At 45.2% G+C, this 23,256-nt stretch overlaps 1 protein-coding gene across 8 annotated transcripts in view; it reads right to left on the reverse strand.

Annotated features, from left to right (window-relative positions):
• Positions 1-23,256, reverse strand: part of LOC110490036 (MAGUK p55 subfamily member 7) — a 269,143-nt gene that overhangs the window by 124,109 nt on the left and 121,778 nt on the right. For all 8 annotated transcript variants that reach the window (XR_005036089.1, XM_036944340.1, XM_036944336.1 and 5 more), the window contains one exon: positions 10,514-10,591. Coding sequence is in view for 7 of the 8 variants with exons in the window: in XM_036944340.1 (XP_036800235.1) it covers positions 10,514-10,591 (78 nt within the window). In the remaining variant the exon portion in view is untranslated. The remainder of the gene's footprint in view (positions 1-10,513; positions 10,592-23,256) is intronic.

The following is a 23,256-nucleotide window of genomic DNA, read 5'->3' on the forward strand; positions in this document are numbered from 1 at the left end:
ATGGCTTGAGGGTAGAAGCTGTTAAGAAGTCTTTTGGACCTAGACTTGGCGCTCCGGTACCGCTTGTCATGCATAGAGAACTGTCTATGACTAGGATGGCTGGACTCTCTGACAATTTTTAGGGCCTGGATGGCAGGAAGCTTGGCCCCAGTGATGTACTGGGCCGTACGCACTACCCTCTGTAGTACCTTGCGGTTGGAGGCCTAGCATTTGCCATACCAGGCAGTGATGCAACCATGCTCTCAATGGTGCAGCTGTAGAAATCTTTGAGGATCTGAGGACCCATGCCAAATATTTTCAGTCTCCTGAGGGTGAATAGGCTTTGTTGTGCCCTCTTTACGACTGTCTTGGTGTGTTTGTACCATGATAGTTTGTTGGTGATGTGGACACCAAGGAACTTGAATGAGAATGGGGGCGTGCTCGGTCCTCTTTTTCCTGTAGTCCACAATCATCTTCTTTGTCTTGATCACCTTGAGGGAGAGGTTGTTGTCCTGGCACCACACGGCCAGGCCTCTGACCTCCTTCCTATAGGCTGTCTCATCGTTGTCGGTGATCAGGCCTACCACTGTTGTGTTATCAGCAAACTTAATGATGGTGTTGGATTTGTGCCTGGCCATGCAGTCATGAGTGAACAGGGAGTTCAGGAGGGGACTGAGCACGCACCCCTGAGGGGCCTCTGTGTTGAGGATCAGTGTGGCGGATGTGTTGTTACCTACCCTTACCACCTGGGGGCGGCCCGTCAGGAAGTACAGTTGCAGAGGGAGGTGTTTAGTCCCAGGGACCTTAGCTTAGTGATGAGAAAAATCACAAGAGCTCTGAGAATCCTCCCACTGGAAAGGGCGAGAGGAGGTGTGTGTGAGAGGACGAGGGGAGGAGGGGCGAGAGGAAGAGGGAAAGAAAAGAGGACAAAAACACACACAGACACACCCTGCCACCTGTAAGTTGACTGGATGTGTGTGCATGCATTTCTCGGTTCACATTAATGGGGGTCTCAAGTCCTCACAGTAATGGGGGTCTCAAACCCCCCCGCTAATGATCAAAATCCAGAAAAGAGACGTTAAATTCTACAACTACCTAATGGGAAGCGTTTCCCAAACCTTCCATAATAAAGCCATCACCTACAGAGAGATGTACCTGGAGAAGAGTCCCCTAAGAAAGCTGGTCCTAGGGCTCTGTTCACAAACCTAAAGGGACCCCACAAAGCCCCATGACAGCAACACAATTAGAACCAAACAAATCATGAGAAAACAAAAAGATAAGTACATGACACATTGGAAAGAATTAACAAAAAAAACTGAGCAAACTAGAATGCTATTTGACCCTAAACAGAGAATACACAGTGGCAGAATACCTGACCACTGTGACTGACCCAAAATGAAGGAAAAGTTTGACTATGTACAGACTCGGTGAGCATAGCCTTGCTATTGAGAAAGGCTGCCGTAGGCAGACCTGGCTCTCAAGAGAAGACAGGCTATGTGCACACTGCCCACAAAATGAAGTGGAGACTGAGCTGCGCTTCCTAACCTCCTGTCAAATGTGTGACCATATTAGAGACACATATTTCACTCAGATTACACAGACCCACAAAGAATTTGAAAACAAATCGAGATGTGTGACATGTTGCCACAAGAAAAGGGCAACCAGTGAAGAACAAACACCATTCTAAATACAACCCATATTTATGTTGATTTATTTTCCATTTTGTACTTTAACTATTTGCACATATGACATTTGAAATGTCTTTATTCTTTTGTGAGTATAATATGTACTGTTATTTCTTTAATCGTTCATTTCACTTTTGTTTATTATCTGTTTGATTTGCTTTGGCAACGTAAGCATATCTATCCCATGCCATGCCAATAAAGCCCTTACATCGAAAATGAATTTGAACTGAAAGAGAGAACGAGATAGAGAGAGAACCAACCGTACATTTACAGGCCCTTTTATTGTTTTATTAAAAGGTTTAGCTCATAACTCACTAGGGAGTAAAGATGAGGCATGTTTGACAACATACTATACACTACCTTGATGCTTCTACTCTAGAATCACACTTTCCATTCTCTCTCTCTTCATCTGTCTGTGTGAGAGGAAGAAAAAACCTGATGGGCTACTTTGTGGATTGTGGCTGAGCGTACTTCATTTGTAACTCCATAGCCGGTGGGCCCACACTGGGGTGTATTTAGAGAGGCCTGATGTGGAGCACTGAGTTTACAGTTCCCGCATCCCTGAGAACCGATTACGTTATTTCAAACGCAAATAAAAACCTGCTATAACTGACACACAAATCTTGTTCAATTAATGGTTGTCTTTTAAGGATTTAATGTGACACCAGAGGTTTCCACAACATTATCTGGTTAGGAGAATATCTTACTTGTGCTGGTTCTGTCTCTTCGACATGATACGTCTCTTGGACAGTGCCGTCGGAAAGAGCTTAGTGCTGGATGAGATTATGAAATGTAAGAATTTAATGCAATGCTGGTATACTACAGCTTCAAATATGTCAGGTTTGTCTACCCTAATGACAGTTTCACAATTTCATACAATGACAATACAGTGCCTTGAAAAAGTATTCGGCCCCCTTGAACTTTGCAACCTTTTGCCACATTTCAGGCTTCAAACATAAAGATATAAAACTGTATTTTTTTGTGAAGAATCAACAACAAGTGGGACACAATCATGAAGTGGAACGACATTTATTGGATATTTCAAACTTTTTTAACAAATCAAAAACTGAAAAATTGGGCGTGCAAAATTATTCAGCCCCCTTAAGTTGATACTTTGTAGTGCCACCTTTTGCTGCGATTACAGCTGTAAGTCGCTTGGGGTATGTTTCTATCAGTTTTGCACATCGAGAGACTGAATTTTTTTCTCATTCCTCCTTGCAAAACAGCTCGAGCTCAGTGAGGTTGGATGGAGAGCATTTGTGAACAGCAGTTTTCAGTTCTTTCCACAGATTCTCGATTGGATTCAGGTCTGGACTTTGACTTGGCCATTCTAACACCTGGATATGTTTATTTTTGAACCATTCCATTGTAGATTTTGCTTTATGTTTTGGATCATTGTCTTGTTGGAAGACAAATCTCCGTCCCAGTCTCAGGTCTTTTGCAGACTCCATCAGGTTTTCTTCCAGAATGGTCCTGTATTTGGCTCCATCCATCTTCCCATCAATTTTAACCATCTTCCCTGTCCCTGCTGAAGAAAAGCAGGCCCAAACCATGATGCTGCCACCACCATGTTTGACAGTGGGGATGGTGTGTTCAGCTGTGTTGCTTTTACGCCAAACATAACGTTTTGCATCGTTGCCAAAAAGTTCAATTTTGGTTTCATCTGACCAGAGCACCTTCTTCCACATGTTTAGTGTGTCTCCCAGGTGGCTTGTGGCAAACTTTAAAAGACACTTTTTATGGATATCTTTAATAAATGGCTTTCTTCTTGCCACTCTTCCATAAAGGCCAGATTTGTGCAATATACGACTGATTGTTGTCCTATGGACAGAGTCTCCCACCCCAGCTGTAGATCTCTGCAGTTCATCCAGAGTGATCATGGGCCTCTTGGCTGCATCTCTGATCAGTCTTCTCCTTGTATGAGCTGAAAGTTTAGAGGGACGGCCAGGTCTTGGTAGATTTGCAGCGGTCTGATACTCCTTCCATTTCAATATTATCGCTTGCACAGTGCTCCTTGGGATGTTTAAAGCTTGGGAAATCTTTTTGTATCCAAATCCGACTTTAAACTTCTTCACAACAGTATCTCGGACCTGCCTGGTGTGTTCCTTGTTCTTCATGATGCTCTCTGCGCTTTTAACGGACCTCTGAGACTATCACAGTGCAGGTGCATTTATACGGAGACTTGATTACACACAAGTGGATTGTATTTATCATCATTAGTCATTTCGGTCAACATTGGATCATTCAGAGATCCTCACTGAACTTCTGTAGAGAGTTTGCTGCCCTGAAAGTAAAGGGGCTGAATAATTTTGCACGCCCAATTTTTCAGTTTTTGATTTGTTAAAAAAGTTTGAAATATCCAATAAATGTCGTTCCACTTCATGATTGTGTCCCACTTGTTGTTGATTCTTCACAAAAAAATACAGTTTTATATCTTTATGTTTGAAGCCTGAAATGTGACAAAAGGTTGCAAAGTTCAAGGGGGCCGAATACTTTCGCAAGGCACTGTATTTGTCAGTATGCATTCACCTCTGTGTCTTAAACACTTTGACAAAGATAATTAAGGTGAGACAAAGAAGCTACCTGACATTTAATGTTCATCACTTGTACATCTCTAGCACTGTGACTGTGGAGTGGCAGTCAGTGGCTGCCTATGACCTGTGTGTGTGTGTGTGTGTGTGTGTGTGTGTGTGTGTGTTTATTATCTACTTTTGTTTATTATCTGCTTTGGCAATGTTAACATGTGTTTCCCATGCCAATAAAGCCATTTAATTGAATTTAATAGAAAATAATAGAGAGAGCAAGAGAGAGAGCGAGAGAGAGAGAGAGAGAGAGCGAGAGAGAGTGAGAGCGAGAGAAATGCTCTCTGGGCCCACCCGGTGGCCAGTCTGGGGAATGACCGCCTCTCATTTGGTGAGTCTATGGCTGCAGTCGTCACCTGCTGAGCCAGCTAACACACATACACACACACGCACTAGAGGTCTGGACTTGAGGGTCTGTGGCTACAGCCGTCACCTGCTGAGACTGCTCTAGACAGTACAATAGGGCAGGCAGGGGTTGAAGTGTCATTTTATGTTAGGCAATCAATTAAACCTCCATTACTGAAATCCAAACCCAAAATGAATTTAACCAAGAGCCTGGTCTAGTATAGCAGGTCAAATACATACACTCTACACAACAACTTAATTAGGTTCCATTTCGAGCTCTGAGCAACGACGTGGTTGAAAAAGGATACTTCTTAAAAACACCACACAAGTGCTTGGAATCGTTTTGCACCGCCGTCGTCTGCTCGGGCACTCCTAGACACGTTGATAAAACATCTCTGGCTTTTATCATGATATCTAATCATCCCTGCCTGAGGTTTCTCACAGAATTTACGAGGAAGCGTCAATTTAAAAAAGCTGTAATTTGACAAATTTACTGGGGGGGCTGATAGTTGTGTCCCATAAAGAAATACTGAGATGGACGCTTGCCACGACCTAGGGAGGGAGGGAGAGAGGGAGAAGGAAAGGGAAACAAAGTTGTCCTGCAACTCTCTCTTAATTGAGTTCAATTCAAAGGGGCTTTATTGGCATGGGAAACATACATTTACATTGCCAAAGCAAGTGAAATAAACAATCAGAATTGAACAGTAAACATTACACACACAAGAGTTTCAAAATAATAGAGATTTCAAATGTTATATTATTGGCTATGTACAGTGGTATACAAGTAAGAGGGAGAAAAATAAATACAAATAAATATGATTGTGTTTACAATGGTGTTTGTGCTCCACTGGTTGCCCTTTTTGTATAGCAACAGGTCACACATATCGCTGCTGTGATGGCACACTGTGGTATTTCACCTAATATAAATGGGCGTTTATCTGAACTGTATTTGATTTAAAATTATGTGTAATCTGAGGAAAATATACAGTTGAACTCAGTTTACATACACTTAGGTTGGAGTGATTAAAAACGTGTTTTTTAACCATTCCACACATTTCTTGTTAACAAACTACAGTTTTGGCAAGTCGGTTAGAACATCTACTTTGTGCATGACACAAGTAATTTTTTCAACAATTGTTTACAGACAGATTATTTCACTTATAATTCACTGTATCACAATTCCAGTGGGTCAGAAGTTTACATACACTAAGTTGACTGTGCCTTTAAACAGCTTGGAAAATTCTAGAAAATGGTGGCATGGCTTTAGAAGCTTCTGATAGGCTAATTGACATCATTTGAGTCAATTGGAGGTGTACCTGTGGAGGTATTTCAAGGCCTACCTTCAAACTCAGTGCCTCTTTGCTTGACATCATCGGAAAATCAAAAGAAATCAGACAAAACCTCAGAAGAAAAAGTAGACCTCCATAAGTCTGGTTCATCCATGGGGGCAATTTCCAAAGGCTTGAAGGTACCATGTTCATCTGTACAAACAATAGTACACAAGTATAAACACCATGGGACCACACAGCCATCATGCTGCTCAGGAAGAAGAAGCGTTCTGTCTCCTAGAGATGAACGTACTTTGGTGCTAAAAGTGCAAATCAATCCCAGAACAACAGCAAAGGACCTTGTGAAGATGCTGGAGGAAACAGGTACAAAAGTATCTATATCCACAGTAAAATGAGTCCAATATCGACATAACCTGAAAGGCTACTCTTCAAGGAAGAAGCCACAGCTCCAAAACAGCAATAAAAACCCAGACTACGGTTTGGAACTGCACGTGGGGACAAATATCGTACTTTTTGGAGAAATGTCCTCTGGTGTGATGAAACAAAAATAGAACTGTTTGGCCATAATGACCATCGTTATGTTTGGAGGAAAAAGGGGGAAGCTTGCAAGCCGAAGAACACCATCCCAACAGTGAAGTACGGGGGTGGCAGCATCATGTTGTTCCCATTCTTCCCCAAACTTGAAACCCACATCTTCTTGAACTGCACTGTTGGTTATTATCTTGTAAGTAAGCATTTCACGGTAAAGTCTACACTTGTTGTATTCGGCGCATGTGACAAATAAAGTTTGATTTGACATAGGTGGCATGTTTGGGGAAGAACATTTTCACCATAAAAATGCACCTTTATAATAAAGCATTACATGCATAATCACATTTGCGGTGACTTTTGAGAATGTTTCCCCCCCCCCCGCTAATTGATTGCATTTTGGAACATTCACGTTTAAAGCCTACTGCGGTAGGGCTCTACACCAGTTGTAAAGCGAATGAATGTGCTTAACTTTAAGAAGTTATTTGGCCACTTTAGTATTGATAAAAACCTTATCAAAACATATAGGCCTATGGACATGAGGTGTGTGACTATGATTTGAAAAAGTTGCCAAAAAAAGGCAAGCGCTGTTTTACAAGTGTCAATATACTGTATCATTCACAGGTGATAGACTAATACTGTTCTTAATTTAATCTTGTCTTTACATATAGTAGATCATATATGTGTGAAATTAGTTTTGATTTAGAATGGACCATTATCATGCACCTGTCTCTATGCACTTAAATAGCCAATGGAGGATGCTTTTCCCGTCGTTCATTTTCATGCCAGCCAGGTAGGCTATACTCCTGTTGTAAAGGCAAGTAATGTGCTTAATATTAGGAAAGTTGAGAAATAAATATAGTAGGCCTTAGTCTATAGAAAGCTGATGTGATCCTCCTCCTTTTAAGAGGCCATAACTCTGTTATCTCATGCATTTGCATAGCCTATAGAAATGTTATGCAACATGAGCTCTTATGAAGTGTTTGATTTGATTTTCGATCACATTTGCATTGATGTCAGAGTGATTAGAGGGACAATAGAGTGCTGAGTACCAGGCACTTAGCATGTTTGGTAGGCTACAAATGACAATCAGCAGCATCAGAGCTTGAAAAAGCGTATTTAACCGTGACTAAACTATTAAAATATTGTCTGTGGGTATAACAGTACTGATTTGGCAGGCGAAACCCCAAGGACAATCCATCCAGGACTTTTCAATGTTTTTCTATGGGAAAGTCTAATAATTAGGACCCAGATTGCAGTTCCTATGGCTTCCACTAGATGTCAACAGTCTTTAGAAATTGTTTCATGCTTGTTTTTTGAAAAATGTATTCGTATTCTTTCGAAGTATCCCTCAGAAGAAGTCTTTTGGCGCGGGTGAATGAGTGTGTGCTCCTCGTTCTTTTTCTCCGGTATTGAATACCGTATATTCCGTCTTAAATTTGATTGATTATTTACCTATTAGGGTACATGAGGCTGGATTAGAAACGTTGTTTCAATTGTTTGGACGAAGTTTACAGGTAACTTTTTAGATTCCTTTGTAAGTATGTTGGGCGAGTTGGAACAGGTGGATTTCTGAATCAAACATGCCATATAAACGGACATTTTTGGGATATAAAGAAGGACTTTATCAAACAAAACGAACATTCATTGTGTAACTGGGACCCTTTGGATTGCAAAAAGATGAAGATCTTCAAAGGTAAGTGATTTATTTTATTGCTATTTCTGAGTTTTGTGACACCTGTCCAGGTTATGAATTTATGTTAATGCAGGAAGTATGCGGGGCTCTGTCCACAGACAATCAAATGCTATGCTTTTGCCGTAAAGCCTATTGTAAATCGGACAAAGCGGTTCGATTACCAATATTCTAAGCTGAAGAATGGTGTATAACACTTGTATTTTCACAAATGTTTAATATTACTACTTTTGTATTTTGAATTTCGAGCTCTGCAATTTCACCGGATGTTGGCCAGGTGGGACGCTACCGTCCACCTGCCCCAAAAAGGATATGGCAAGAACAACTCAAATAAGCAAAGAGAAATGACAGTCCATCATTACTACATGAAGGTCAGTCAATACGGAACATTTCAAGAACTTTGAAAGTTTCTTCCAGTGCATTTGCAGCAACCATCAAGAGCTATGATGAAACTGGCTCTCATGTGGACCGCCACAGGAAAGGAAGACCCAGAGTTACCGCTGCTGCAGAGGATAAGTTCATTAGCGTTCAGATGAGAGAGGATAAGTTCATTAGAGTTCAGCCTTGAGGGCCAAATAAATGCAACATAGAGTTCAAGTACAGACACATCTCAACATCAACTGTTCAGAGGATACTGCGTGAATCAGGCCTTCATGTTCGAATTTCTGCAAAGAAACCACTACTAAAGGACACCAATAAGAAGAAGAGACTTGCTTGGGTCAAGAAACACGAGCAATGGACATTAAACCGATGGAAATCTGTCCTTTGGTCTGATGAGTCCAATTTTGAGATTTTTGTTTCGAACTGCCGTGTCTTTGTGAGACGCAGAATAGGTGAACCAATGATCTCCGCATGTGTGGTTCCCACCATGAAGCATGGAGGACGAGGTGTCATGGTGTGTGGGTGCTTTGCTGTCTGTGATTTATTTAGAATTCAAGGCACACTTAACCAGCATGACTACCACAGCGGTCTGCAGCGATACGCCATCCCATCTAGTTTGCGCTTAGTGGGACTATCATATGTTTTTCAACAGGACAATGACCCAACACCTCCAGGCGGTGTAAGGGCTATTTTACCAAGAATGAGAGTGATGGAGGGCTGCATCAGATGACCTGGCCTTCACAATCACCAACCTCAACCCAATTGAGATGGTTTGGACGAGTTGGACCGCAGAGTGAAGGAAAAGGAAGTGTTCAGCATATGTGGGAACTCCTTCAAGACTGTTGGAAAAGCATTCCAGGTGAAGAAGGTTGAGAGAATGCCAAGAGTGTGCAAAGCTGTCACCAAGGAAAAGAGTGGCTTCTTTTTAGAATCTAAATTAAAATATATTGGTTACTTGTTGGTTACTACATTATTCCATATGTGTTATTTCATAGTTTTGATGTATTCACTATTATTCTACAATGTAGAAAATAGTAAAAATAAAGAAAAATCTTTGAATGAGTAGGTGTGTCCAAACGTTTGACTGGTACTATATGGCTGTGTGCTCTTTACAAGGATAGGAATACTCCATAGCACTTTTATTACAATAAACAGAAACACACCATTAAACCATCACTGTCCCTCCTCCTCTACTTACAGTACTAAGCCAGACTGGATCAGTAGTTTATACAGGTGTGTGTGTAGTTAACAATGAGCGTGGTTTTCAGCGTTGTGATGATCGGAGCAGCGGTACTAACGGCCATTCAAAAGGAAAAAAAAACATTACTGGCAGCCATGTGTGCACTCTGTCTTCGCACACACGCAAGCGCATGCACAGTGGAGCACACACACACAGTGGAGCACGCACGCACGTCCACACACACACACACACACACACACACACACACACACACACACACACACACACACACACACACACACTGGACTTTTGCGGACAGGACGACAGGTTAATAAATTGAGGGGCCGCGTGCCACAGGTGATGGTGTGACACCTCCCCCCTCTCTCTCTCTCTCTCTCTCTCTCTCTCTCTCACACACTCTTGTATCCTGTATTTATGCTCCACGACTCATTTCTCCTCTTTCATCTGTCGTTTCGTCTCCTGTCCTCTGCCCTGACGTTCTCATCCATCTTCCATTTCTGCCATATCTCACTCTCCCTCCTTCCTTTTGCCCTCTGACAATGATCACTCTCTCCCTGGGGCCATGGGAGCTGGATGTATAGGAGGGAATGGTGGAGGAGGGGGTTGAGGGGGGAGTAGGATCTAAGGGTGCAGTGTTATTGGAACAGGCGAGTCATTTGGTTCTGAGAATGAGAAGAGCCTGGTAGCTACATGGAGCGAGGTCAGAGTTCATGGGGAGGAGAAAGTACAACAGTGAAACCAGATCTGATTCCCAGCAGGCGACTCAGCGGGGGAGTAGTGATAGGGTCTTTGTGTGTGTAAACAGGGGCAAGGAGTAGTTAGCTACTTACGTCAGTGGCTAGGGACCCTGCGCTGTCCAGGACGGGGGCAGGACTGCGATGCTCATAGTGCTGCAGCCTCTCGTGGATCTGAAGGAGAGACAGAAACAAAGGAGAGATTGAGAGAAAGAAAAGATAGATTGTGGTGGTGAGAGAGGGTTTGGAGGGTCAGCGGGGAGGCTGGGCTAAGCAAACACACACAGGGCAGAGGGCAGGCTAGGGTCCCAGTTGAGGTAGCTGGTGTCTGCGCACACACACACACACAACACACACACACACACACTCACACTAGAAACACACAAACTAGAAACACACTATCAGAGGGCTACCGGAGCACATCAGACTGCTTTAGTACTGTTCAGTTCATTCTCCAAATGTACAATCAATCCCCTTCTCATCCACCCACTGGATTTGCTCTAGTGGGTATGGATTACTAAACATTTCAACAGCTTCACAACATACTTCATTATCAATATCAGCACTGCAACATCAGAACCCAGTTTTAGTCCTAGGACAGGAAAGTAAACTGGGGGGAAAAAAACATGTTTTAACACTTTACACAGACAGACACACATCTCTCGCTGCTAAATCAAATCAAATAAAATTTTATTTGTCACATACACATGGTTAGCAGATGTTAATGCGAGTGTAGCGAAATGCTTGTGCTTCTAGTTCCGACAATGCAGTAATAACCAACAAGTAATCAAACTAACAATTCCAAAACTACTGTCTTGTACACAGTGTAAGGGGATAAAGAATATGTACATAAGGATATATGAATGAGTGATGGTACAGAGCAGCATAGGCAAGATACAGTAGATGGTATCGAGTACAGTATATACATATGAGATGAGTATGTAAACAAAGTGGCATAGTTAAAGCGGCTAGTGATACATGTATTACATAAGGATACAGTCGATGATATAGAGTACAGTATATACGTATGCCTATGAGATGAATAATGTAGGGTAAGTAACATTATATAAGGTAGCATTGTTTAAAGTGGCTAGTGATATATTTACATCATTTCCCATCAATTCCCATTATTAAAGTGGCTGGAGTTGAGTCAGTGTCAGTGTGTTGGCAGCAGCCACTCAATGTTAGTAGTGGCTGTTTAACAGTCTGATGGCCTTGAGATAGAAGCTGTTTTTCAGTCTCTCGGTCCCAGCTTTGATGCACCTGTACTGACCTCGCCTTCTGGATGATAGCGGGGTGAACAGGCAGTGGCTCGGGTGGTTGATATCCTTGATGATCTTTATGGCCTTCCTGTGACATCGGGTGGTGTAGGTGTCCTGGAGGGCAGGTAGTTTGCCCCCGGTGATGCGTTGTACAGACCTCACCACCCTCTGGAGAGCCTTACGGTTGATGGCGGAGCAGTTGCCGTACCAGGCGGTGATACAGCCCGCCAGGATGCTCTCGATTGTGCATCTGTAGAAGTTTGTGAGTGCTTTTGGTGACAAGCCGAATTTCTTCAGCCTCCTGAGGTTGAAGAGGCGCTGCTGCGCCTTCTTCACAATGCTGTCTGTGTGAGTGGACCAATTCAGTTTGTCTGTGATGTGTATGCCGAGGAACTTAAAACTTGCTACCCTCTCCACTACTGTTCCATCGATGTGGATATGGGGGTGTTCCCTCTGCTGTTTCCTGAAGTCCACAATCATCTCCTTAGTTTTGTTGACGTTGAGTGTGAGGTTATTTTCCTGACACCACACTCCGAGGGCCCTCACCTCCTCCCTGTAGGCCGTCTCGTCGTTGTTGGTAATCAAGCCTACCACTGTTGTGTCGTCCGCAAACTTGATGATTGAGTTGGAGGCGTGCGTGGCCACGCAGTCGTGGGTGAACAGGGAGTACAGGAGAGGGCTCAGAACGCACCCTTGTGGGGCCCCAGTGTTGAGGATCAGCGGGGAGGAGATGTTGTTGCCTACCCTCACCACCTGGGGGCGGCCCGTCAGGAAGTCCAGTACCCAGTTGCACAGGGCGGGGTCGAGACCCAGGGTCTCGAGCTTGATGACGAGCTTGGAGGGTACTATGGTGTTGAATGCCGAGCTGTAGTCAATGAACAGCATTCTCACATAGGTATTCCTCTTGTCCAGATGGGTTAGGGCGGTGTGCAGTGTGGTTGAGATTGCATCGTCTGTGGACCTATTTGGGCGGTAAGCAAATTGGAGTGGGTCTAGGGTGTCAGGTAGGGTGGAGGTGATATGGTCCTTGACTAGTCTCTCAAAGCACTTCATGATGACGGAAGTGAGTGCTACGGGGCGGTAGTCGTTTAGCTCAGTTACCTTAGCTTTCTTGGGAACAGGAACAATGGTGGCCCTCTTGAAGCATGTGGGAACAGCAGACTGGTATAGGGATTGATTGAATATGTCCGTAAACACACCGGCCAGCTGGTCTGCGCATGCTCTGAGGGCGAGGCTGGGGATGCCGTCTGGGCCTGCAGCCTTGCGAGGGTTAACACGTTTAAATGTCTTACTCACCTCGGCTGCAGTGAAGGAGAGACCGCATGTTTTCGTTGCAGGCCGTGTCAGTGGCACTGTATTGTCCTCAAAGCGGGCAAAAAAAGTTATTTAGTCTGCCTGGGAGCAGGACATCCTGGTCCGTGACTGGGCTGGATTTCTTCCTGTAGTCCGTGATTGACTGTAGACCCTGCCACATGCCTCTTGTGTCTGAGCCGTTGAATTGAGATTCTACTTTGTCTCTGTACTGACGCTTAGCTTGTTTGATAGCCTTGCGGAGGGAATAGCTGCACTGTTTGTATTCGGTCATGTTACCAGACACCTTGCCCTGATTAAAAGCAGTGGTTCGCGCTTTCAGTTTCACGCGAATGCTGCCATCAATCCACGGTTTCTGGTTAGGGAATGTTTTAATCGTTGCTATGGGAACGACATCTTCAACGCACGTTCTAATGAACTCACACACAGAATCAGCGTAATCGTCAATGTTGTTGTCTGACGCAATACGAAACATGTCCCAGTCCACGTGGTGGAAGCAGTGTGGAGTCAGCTTGGTCGGACCAGCGTTGGACAGACCTCAGCGTGGGAGCCTCTTGTTTTAGTTTCTGTCTGTAGGCAGGGATCAACAAAATGGTCAGCTTTTCCGAAAGGGGGGCGGGGCAGGGCCTTATATGCGTCGCGGAAGTTAGAGTAACAATGATCCAAGGTCTTTCCACCCCTGGTTGCGCAATCGATATGCTGATAAAATTTAGGGAGTCTTGTTTTCAGATTAGCCTTGTTAAAATCCCCAGCTACAATGAATGCAGCCTCCGGATGAATGGTTTCCAGTTTGCAAAGAGTTAAATAAAGTTCGTTCAGAGCCATCGATGTGTCTGCTTGGGGGGGGGGGATATATACGGCTGTGATTATAATCGAAGAGAATTCTCTTGGTAGATAATGCGGTCTACATTTGATTGTGAGGAATTCTAAATCAGGTGAACAGAAGGATTTGAGTTCCTGTATGTTTCTTTCATCACACGCCCCCGCCCCTCTTCTTACCAGAAAGATGTTTGTTTCTGTCTGCGCGATGCGTGGAGAAACCCGTTGGCTGCACCGCTTCGGATAGAGTCTCCAGTGAGCCACGTTTCCGTGAAGCAAAGAACGTTACAGTCTCTGATGTCCCTCTGGAATGCTACCCTTGCTCGGATTTCATCAACCTTGTTGTCAAGAGACTGGACATTGGCAAGAAGAATGCTAGGGAGTGGTGCACGGTGTGCCCGTCTCCGGAGTCTGACCAGAAGACCATCTCGTTTCCCTCTTTTTCTGAGTTTTTTTTTTTTTGGGGTCGCTGCATGGAATCCAATCCGTTGTCCTGTTTGTAAGGCAGAACACAGGATCCGCGTCACGAAAAACATATTCTTGGTAGTACTGATGGTGAGTTGATGCTGATCTTATATTCAGTAGTTCTTCTCGACTGTATGTAATGAAACCTAAGATGACCTGGGGTACTAATGTAAGAAATAACACGTAAAAAAACAAAAAACTGCATAGTTTCCTAGGAACGCGAAGCGAGGCGGCCATCTCTGTCGGCGCCGGAAGTAGACAAGGGCGCCGGAAGTAGAGAGAAAGAGCCAAAGATGAAGAAGGGGAGAGAGAGAGAGGTGGAGAGAGAGAGAGAGAGAGAGGGTGGCGCGATCAAGAGATGGGGAGAAAGAGAGAGCGAGTTAGAGAGAGAGAGAGAGATAGGAATAGAGGGAGCGAGAGGAACAGAGGGAGAGAGAGGCTGATTTGATCAGATCTGTCAGTGACATCAACCCAGCTGTCATGTGTGATGTACGACCTGCTGTCGAAGAATGCGACGACAACACAGGATGTTGTCAGGGCCAATCAATTATCGGAGAGGTAGAACCACTCCCCTACTGCTTCTCGCTCCATCCCTCTATCCCAGGACGAGAGTGTGGAGCTGGGCCAAGGGTTGAGTGACAGCTGGGCCCAGGCCATGGATCCTCGATTATTCCTGGATGTCCCTGCAGCCAACCGACATTCCAGCACGACGAGGCTGGGGGAGTAGGCCCTCTGGCTTGGGTGACAGTGACAGAAGAAACCTGGCTTGGAGATCATGAAGCCTGATGGGCCTACGCAGCACGGCACTCACGCTCTCTGTCTCTCGCTCTCTGTCTCTCGCTCTCTGTCTCTCGCTCTCTGTCTCACGCTCTCTGTCTCACGCTCTCTCGTTCTTTCTCTCCCCCTCGCTTGCCTCCTCCTTCTAGCTCTCTGCAGACATGGAGCACTGACAAACCACAACCAGAGAATCCCTCACTAGGAGGAGGAGAATAATGAGATGAGGATGAGAGAGTTTGTTTTCTGACACGTTGTTAACAACTACAGTTGCTGTGTTATTAAAACATCTGTTTCTCTCTCTCCCTAGCTTTTTTTCATTTCTGTCACCGACCAGGGTAAAAAATGTAGGGGATTTTATTTGAACAAAACATAATGTTGTTTGTCATTTTAGTCATTTAGCAGTCGCTCTTATTCAGAGCAACTTACAGGAGCAATTAGGGTTGAGTGCCTTGCTCAAGGGCACAGACAGATTTTTCACCTTGTCGGCGCGGGATTCAAAGCACTCTTAACCGCTAGGTTACCTGCAGAGCATTACAGATCGACTATGGTGTTTTTTTATAGAAGGGAATTAGGTTGCAACATAGCTAAACTAGAAGAACTCTTCATATATTGAAAAGGATGTAATATAGGATGAGGAGAAGTGCACAGATCAGGTTGCAAAGCTACCAGTAGTTTACCAAAGTTACCGGAATCTTCAGTAATTTTTGGTAATTAACAGAAAATCTATGGCAATCTGTCGTAACTTTGGAAATTTATACTTGAATTACAAAAAAAACAAAACATGAATAGTATTAATTTTGCGGTATATCTGTTTCCTTTTGGCCATGAGTTTTTTCTAAAAATACCTACTGTATGATTCAAGAGAAAATTGCCTAATAAATGAAAAGGGCAATCAACAGACCCACAAGTAACTGCTGCCCCTCATGATACATTAAGATTTTTTGTGGCCCCCACCCCCATTAAAGTTGCCCATCCTTGCCCTATATAGTGAACTACTTTCGACCAGGCCAATAGGGTTCTCGTCAGTAGTAGTGCACTATATAGGGAATAGGGTGCCATTTGGGACTCACCCTCAGACTAAGGCTTGGGACAGGGATGCCTCTACGGCAGACAGAGGCTTGATAGCCCAGAGAATCAAACAGATCTGAAGGCATGGATTTAAAGATCAACATTACACAGGTTTGACACACTTTCTGATTTAAGATATAACTGTGCTCTTATGTAGAATACTGATAACCGGTATGAATCACATTGCAGACAGAGGACTAGGCGCTGTTCTACAGTAGCCTAATCTCTTCAACCTACAGGGTTCATGATCCTCACCCCACAGCCCATAAAAGGGCACAGGAGAAGATCTAGTTACTTCATCTGTCCTGCTGCACATCCATCTATCGCTCTGAAAAACAAGGTGAAAGAATGTCACTGTCTTGTGCCTTCCAGCATTCCAGAATGAGAATCACATCTGCTTAGCTAGTTCCACCGACTCCGAGTTACCAGGAACCGGTCTGTTGCTTCGTTACTGTGGAATTTCGCTGCTAAAATGTGAGATCCAATGGCAATGCTTTTTATTTACAACTACAGGACCGCATCCAAACGGCGCCTCGGTCCGTGAGTGGAGCAGAGGACAGGAATGCATCTGTCCGCCTGCCGATCGGGCCCAGGTCAGAGCCAGCGCCGTCACGTATTTTAAAGTCATTACGAGCTGCTTTTACATATCATAGCTGCATTCTTCAGGCCCCCAGCGATACACTGCTAGTGCTCCTGGCAGGCAGAAAGTATGTGTGTGTGTGTGTGTGTGTGTGTGTGTGTGTGTGTGTGTGTGTGTGTGTGGGGCGGTGGAAAAACCTCAGGTAGTGTGTAACAGCCAGGCAACGTCAGGTCAGGGGCTAAGCTAAACCCAGAGTAGAACTAGAGGCTAGGGATGACTCCCAAATGGCACCCTATGCCTCCCAAATTTCCCCTATATAGGCTAGTGCACTACTTTCGACCAGGGCCCATAGGGCTAGGTTGTGTCCCGTTCCATAAATACCCCACAGGATTAAAATACACACAGCAATACACTAAACATAAACACAAGAATAGGAATAGGAACCCTGAATTGGGGGTGATGTTAATGTTTGAAATAGGAGAACATTTCCAGAAGGGATTTAAGCCACCCTAAGAAGACAACATCAGTCTTCCTTATCTTCAGTAATTAGTATTGGACATCAACCCCTGCTGTGGGTCAAAGTCATGGTTACCAGGTTTAAAGTTTTGTCTGTAACCCTGGCTTCAATGGCAGGGAACCCCTGTGGCATGGCAGTCCAGTACCAACACTCTGAGGAGGGCACAGAGGAGAGGCAGACCACAGGAGAGCACATCCTCCAAAAACACCAAAGGGACAATAACATCCATCTGGCAGAGCAGCAACAGCGAGAGACAGAGAGAGAGAGAGAGAGAGAGAGAGAGAGAGAGAGAGAGAGAGAGAGAGAGAGAGAGAGAGAGAGAGAGAATGAATGATGGAAGGAAAGATGGTTGAAGGGAGAGAGAGAGAGAGAGAGAGAGAGAGAGAGAGAGAGAGACAGAGACAGAGACAGAGACAGAGACAGAGACAGAGACAGAGACAGAGACAGAATGAATGATGGAAGGAGAGATGGTTGAAGGGAGAGAGAGAGAGAGAGAGAGAGAGAGACAGAATGAATGATGGAAGGAGAGATGGTTGAAGGGAGAGAGAGAGAGCGAGAGAGAGAGAGAGAGAGAGAGAGAGAGAGAGAGTCAATTGGCCACAAGAGGTGCTCTTGAGCTAATAAGTTAATTTGAAAGAGCGAAAGAGAGAGAAAGAAAGCGAAAGAGAGGGAGAGACAAAAATATGGAGGTAGTGAGAGATGAAAGAGAGGGCTGGATTGTGTTTCGACTTGCAGGACCCACGAGGAGGTCTGGAGCTCCTGGTTAATGTCGTCTGGCCAGAGGCGCTCGGCATGACCCCTCCACTGCTCTACTCAACCCACCCACCCGTCCTCTTCACCACCTCTCCATCCCTCCACTCCTGTTTCCAGCAGTAGCCAACGGAGTGTATCCAGTATCCAGAATCCATTGGTGGCAACAGAATCCATTGATCACTACAGCTACTAACTCCAGAACACCTCATCAACCCCTCTCCACATGGAGGGGAAGAGACTCAGTGAGGAGGACTGTACCAAGCAGGGGAGACAGGCCAGGAGACCGGACAGACAGACAGACAGATGTGCAGGCTTGAGACTAAAATGCCTGTCAGTCAGTGTTTACCCAAGAACCCAGGTTAGCCCTTAGTCTCACAGAGCCAGAGAGGAAGAGGAATGCTGGCTGCCTGGCTGTGTTCTCATCTTCTCTCACACCGGGTTGGCTTACAGCAGAGGCCTGGAGATGGCTTGGTCTGGTCTGGCTTGGTGACCTGGACATTGTGATTAGAAGCTTTAGACAGAGCATTGAGAAGGCCATCCTCAACCATCTAACTGCCACTGAGCACTAACTCAAAGACTTTCAAATTAGCTCAAGAGCACCTCTTCTGGCCAATTGACCCTTAAAACAACCATAAAATGGTAATGTAGACAGCACTTGAGACTGCTGAGGGGAAAGAGGCTTGCTGTTGTGGTGGTGTTTTGTAGTTGTAGTGTAGTTAGGCTGCTGCCTCCTCCACCGTGCCTTCGCAAGTAGACAACACCAAATCAATGTGTCGAGCGTTACTGATACCTGTCGCCCTACTGAATTTGACCTCTCAGCCTTCCTCTGGAGGTGGCTGAAGCGCAAAAGGAGCGCAGGGAGCACCTTGCCTTGAGGAGGCAGGCCGGTGCACGGAGGTCTGATTCAGGACTGGCGCCTAAGCTCCGGATCTGCTAGGAACATGCTCGGCTCTCGTTTGACGTGGAAAAGGCCTGGAGAATGTGACAGCTTATTAAGAGCAGATGGGGGGGGGGGGGGGAGACAGAGAGAGAAAGAGAAGGGGTCCAGGTTGCTGTGACAGCCATATCATTAAGTTAGTTAGAGGATAGATTTCCTTACGGAGCACTACGCAGCTAGGAAAGTGAGAGTGTTGGCTGCTGGGAAAGAGGACCCCAGAGTAGGCCCTGTTTATTCTGCATGGGGAGACAGAGACAGTGCACTCCCTGCTGAAGGAGACACTAGAGGAGTCCAGGAGCGCATGCACACACACCTAAACCCAGTCCTACAGAAATACAGACCGCCAATGAGCCAAACGCCTTTAGTACAGTACGGGGTTTCTATTTGCATTTTCAATTTCCAATATTAGATTTCATTATACGTCAAATAAAAAACAATGCAGTGATTTAACCCTGACCCTAACCCATTTATTCCACGTGGCATTTATTTTAACAAGCTAATTCAAAAGATTTATACAGGCTATTGGGTTGAAAACAAAACTAGTCGCTTAGAGAACGTTCAGGACAAAATGGCGGATAAACTACACACATCCCCATAATGGAGGTGGTAGGAGCTAGGAAGCAGTGTTTTAGTTCCAGGTTAGAGGTTATAACTGTGGTGTTTTCACACAGACAGTTCACCACAGTAGTCCTAAACCTGGAGTAGTGGACTGCCAACTCATATCTAAGAGACAAGAAGTTGAAGCTATAGGTAAATGGTAAATCAAGCTATTATCGATCTCCAAAAACCCAGCAGCCATGGTTCAAGCCTTTGAGTTGCCAACCCATTCTACGCTCAATAGGCCACGTGTCTGGGTGAATGACTGGGGTGAGCCTGTCTACTTTCTCTACTTTTTTTCCTTCTGTACCTATCACAACCCCGTTCTGTTTTGGGCCCTGTCCGCTGTCTGTCTGTCTGGCTCGATCTTGGCTCTGTCTGTAGCAGCTTGTTTGTCTACATTGAGCATGATGTTTCACACGTCACACTGCGCTTGTCCATTGAACAGATAAGAAAATGTTTGGATGGCAGCCTAAGCACCGGAGTATAATGTTGCTGTGAGGACAACGGGTTTAGTTTAGATGCGATTGGGCTTTTTAAACCATAAATAATTAACTTAAGTCAATAAGTATAGGCCTCTACTCTCTAAAGAGCAACGTAGTAAATTGAACCACTTTAGCTTCTACAGTTATTAGTGTCTGTCAATGTACAATAAGCACATTGCATTTATGTTTTTATGTGTAAAAGTGAATTCATTTATAGCAGGGCTGCCCAATTCCGGTCCCAGAGGGCCGAAACAAGTCTGGTTTTCATCCTCCCCTTCTAATCAGGGACTAATTCAGACCTGGGACACCAGGTGAGTGCAATTGACTAACAGGTAGAAACAAAACTTTCTCCAGGACCGGAAATGGGCAGCCCTTATCTATAGGGTGCATACAGTGACAACTGACGCAGGCAAGTGAGAGGACAGTTACACATGGGTCTTGTTACCCAGAGGAAAGAGTCTGTATCCTAAATGGCACCCTATTCCATATGTAGCACACTACTAATCCCTATGGGCCCTGGTCAAAGGTTGTGCACTACATAGGGAAAAGGGTGCCATTTTCCAAATGGGTCCAGGCTAAAACTGGTGCACTATATTGGAATAGGGTGCCATTTGAGCTAGGGGCCCTGGTCAAAAGTAGTGCACTATGTAGTGAATAGGATTCCATTTCGTATGCAGACAGAGGCTAACGTTCCCTCCACAACCCTCAGGTGTTTGCTCAGGTTCCTAAGAGGAGGTCCCGTTCCCCCTAAATAATAAATGAGGGGCTCAGCGGCAACCTGACCCAGGGATGTGCTAACCGCAGGCAGCACGAGTTGATCTCTCAGCTGGAGGAGGCTTCTGAGCCGAGCCCAGAGCCCCAGACCCAGAGACGATTAGCTGCTTTTTATTGCTGTGTGGCCGTACAGGGTGTGGGGTATTGGAGTCTGTGTGTGTGTGTATGTGTGTGTGTGTGTGTGTGTGTATGTGTCGTGCAGGGTTTAGATGGCTCAGAGGGTATACTGTACATTCTGAAGCTAGGAGCTAAGCCAGGAGGATTGAAACAATGTCCTTCCTGGGATCTCCCAGTAGTGCTGGAGGGCTGGATGGGGTGAGGTCTGTAGACAGGTCCAGGATCAGACACAGACACTGTCTGAGGTAGAGAGGAGGTGGAGAGGGCAGCCTATGGCTGGTGAACCCTTGCCCTAGTCTTCCTATGCATATGTTCTCCTGACTGTTGCTGCTTGGAAACATTCTATGTAGCCCAATTTGTGTGCAGCCTAGGCCTATGTCATGGTTGTGTTTTTATGACTAGGACTGCCGTCAAATCATTTGTTTGACCATATAAATTATATTAAGTGACTAATCCATGGAATCATTACATTCCAGTTCAAGTGAGACCATATATGCAATGACCACAAACTAGTCAAATGCACCAGAGACTTCAACTAAAGCTAATGTACATCTCTAACGAGCCAACGCTAAGGCACCTTTCCATGTCATTAAAGCATTTCAGCATTTGAAGAGCAAACAGCTCACGACCACTTCAAGAGCTCTACAGTATACTGGCAAGTGTCTTCACTGACATTTTGCGACCTCTCCCGGTCGGAGTCTGTAATAGCAACATGTTTCAAGCAGACCACCATAGTCCCTGTACCCAAGATTACTAAGGTAACCTGCCTAAATAACTACAGACCCGTAGCACTCACGTCTGAAGCCATGAAGTGCTTTGAAAGGCTGGTCAACATCAACACCATTTTCCCAGAAACACTAGACCCACTCCAATTTTCATACTGCCCCAACAGATCCACAGATGATGCAATCTCTATTGCACTCCACACTGCCCTTTCACACCTGGACAAAAGGAACACCTATGCGAGAACTCTATTCATTGACTACAGCTCAGCGTTCAACACCGTAGTGCCCTCAAAGCTCATCACTAAGCTAAGGACCCTGGGACTAAACACCTCCCTCTGCAATTGGATAATCGACTTCATAACGGGCCGCCCCCAGGTGGTAAGGATAGGAAACAACACATCCGCCACGCTGATCCTCAACACGGGTGCCTCTCAGGGGTGCTTGCAACACCATCATTAAGTTTGCCAATGACACAACAGCCTGATCGCCGCCGACGATGAGACAGCCTATAGGGAGGAGGTCAGAGACCTGACCATGTGGTGCAAGGACAACAACCTCTCCCTACGAGCACGCCCCGATTCTCATCGGAGGGCTGTAGTGGAGCAGGTTGAGAGCTTCAAGTTCTTTGGCATCCACATCATCAACAAACTAACATGGTCCAAGCACACCAAGACAGTCGTGAAGAGGGCATGACAAAACCTATTCCCCCTCAGGAGACGGAAAAGATTTGACATGGGTCCTCAGATCCTCAAAAGGTTCTACAGCTGCACCATCGAGAGCATAGCGACGGGTTGCATCACTGCCTGGTATGGCAACTGGTCGACCTCCGACCGCAAGGCACTACAGAGGGTAGTGCGTACGGCCCAGTACATCACTGGGGCCAAGCCTCCTGCCATCCAGGACGACTATACCAGGCGGTGTCAGAGGAAGGCCCTAAAAATTGTTAAAGACTCCAGCCACCCTAGTCATAGACTGTTCTCTCTGATACCGCACGGCAAGCGGTACCGGAGCACCAAGTCTAGGTCCAAGAGGGTTCTACCCCCAAGCCACAAAACTCCTGAACATCTAATCATATGGCTACCCAGTCTATTTGCACTGCCCCCATCCCCCCCCCCCCCCTTTACGTTGCTGCTACTCTCTGTTATTATCTATGCATTGTCACTTTAAAAACTCTACCTAAATGTATATATTACCTCAATTACCTCGACTGACTGGTTGACATATTGACACATTTTTGTATTTTTCTTAAAATTGCATTGTTGGTTAAGGGCTTGTAAGCATGTCACTGTAAGGTCTACCTGTTGTAATTCAGCGCATGTGACAAATACAATTTCATTTTATTTATATCAGGGAGGGAAGCAAGTGAGGCTTCATCGCAAATGGCACCGTATTCCCTATATAATGCACTACTTTTGACCATAGCCCTATGGATCCTGGTCAAAAGTAGTGCACTATATAGGGAATAGGGTGCCACTTAGGATGCAGATGACTGACTGCCAAGCCTAGCCTATTAGCATCTAACTAGAGCAGAATTAAAGGAAAACTGACCGACCACAAACGAGGCTGCTCAGGGCTCACGCTGAAGGCCTGCTGACAGAAAGTTGGTCTCCGACCACCCCGCACCTGATTCAGGTGGAAATTGAACGTTGTAT

This window comes from Oncorhynchus mykiss, chromosome 15, assembly GCF_013265735.2.
Source record: "Oncorhynchus mykiss isolate Arlee chromosome 15, USDA_OmykA_1.1, whole genome shotgun sequence".
NCBI lineage: Eukaryota > Metazoa > Chordata > Actinopteri > Salmoniformes > Salmonidae > Oncorhynchus > Oncorhynchus mykiss.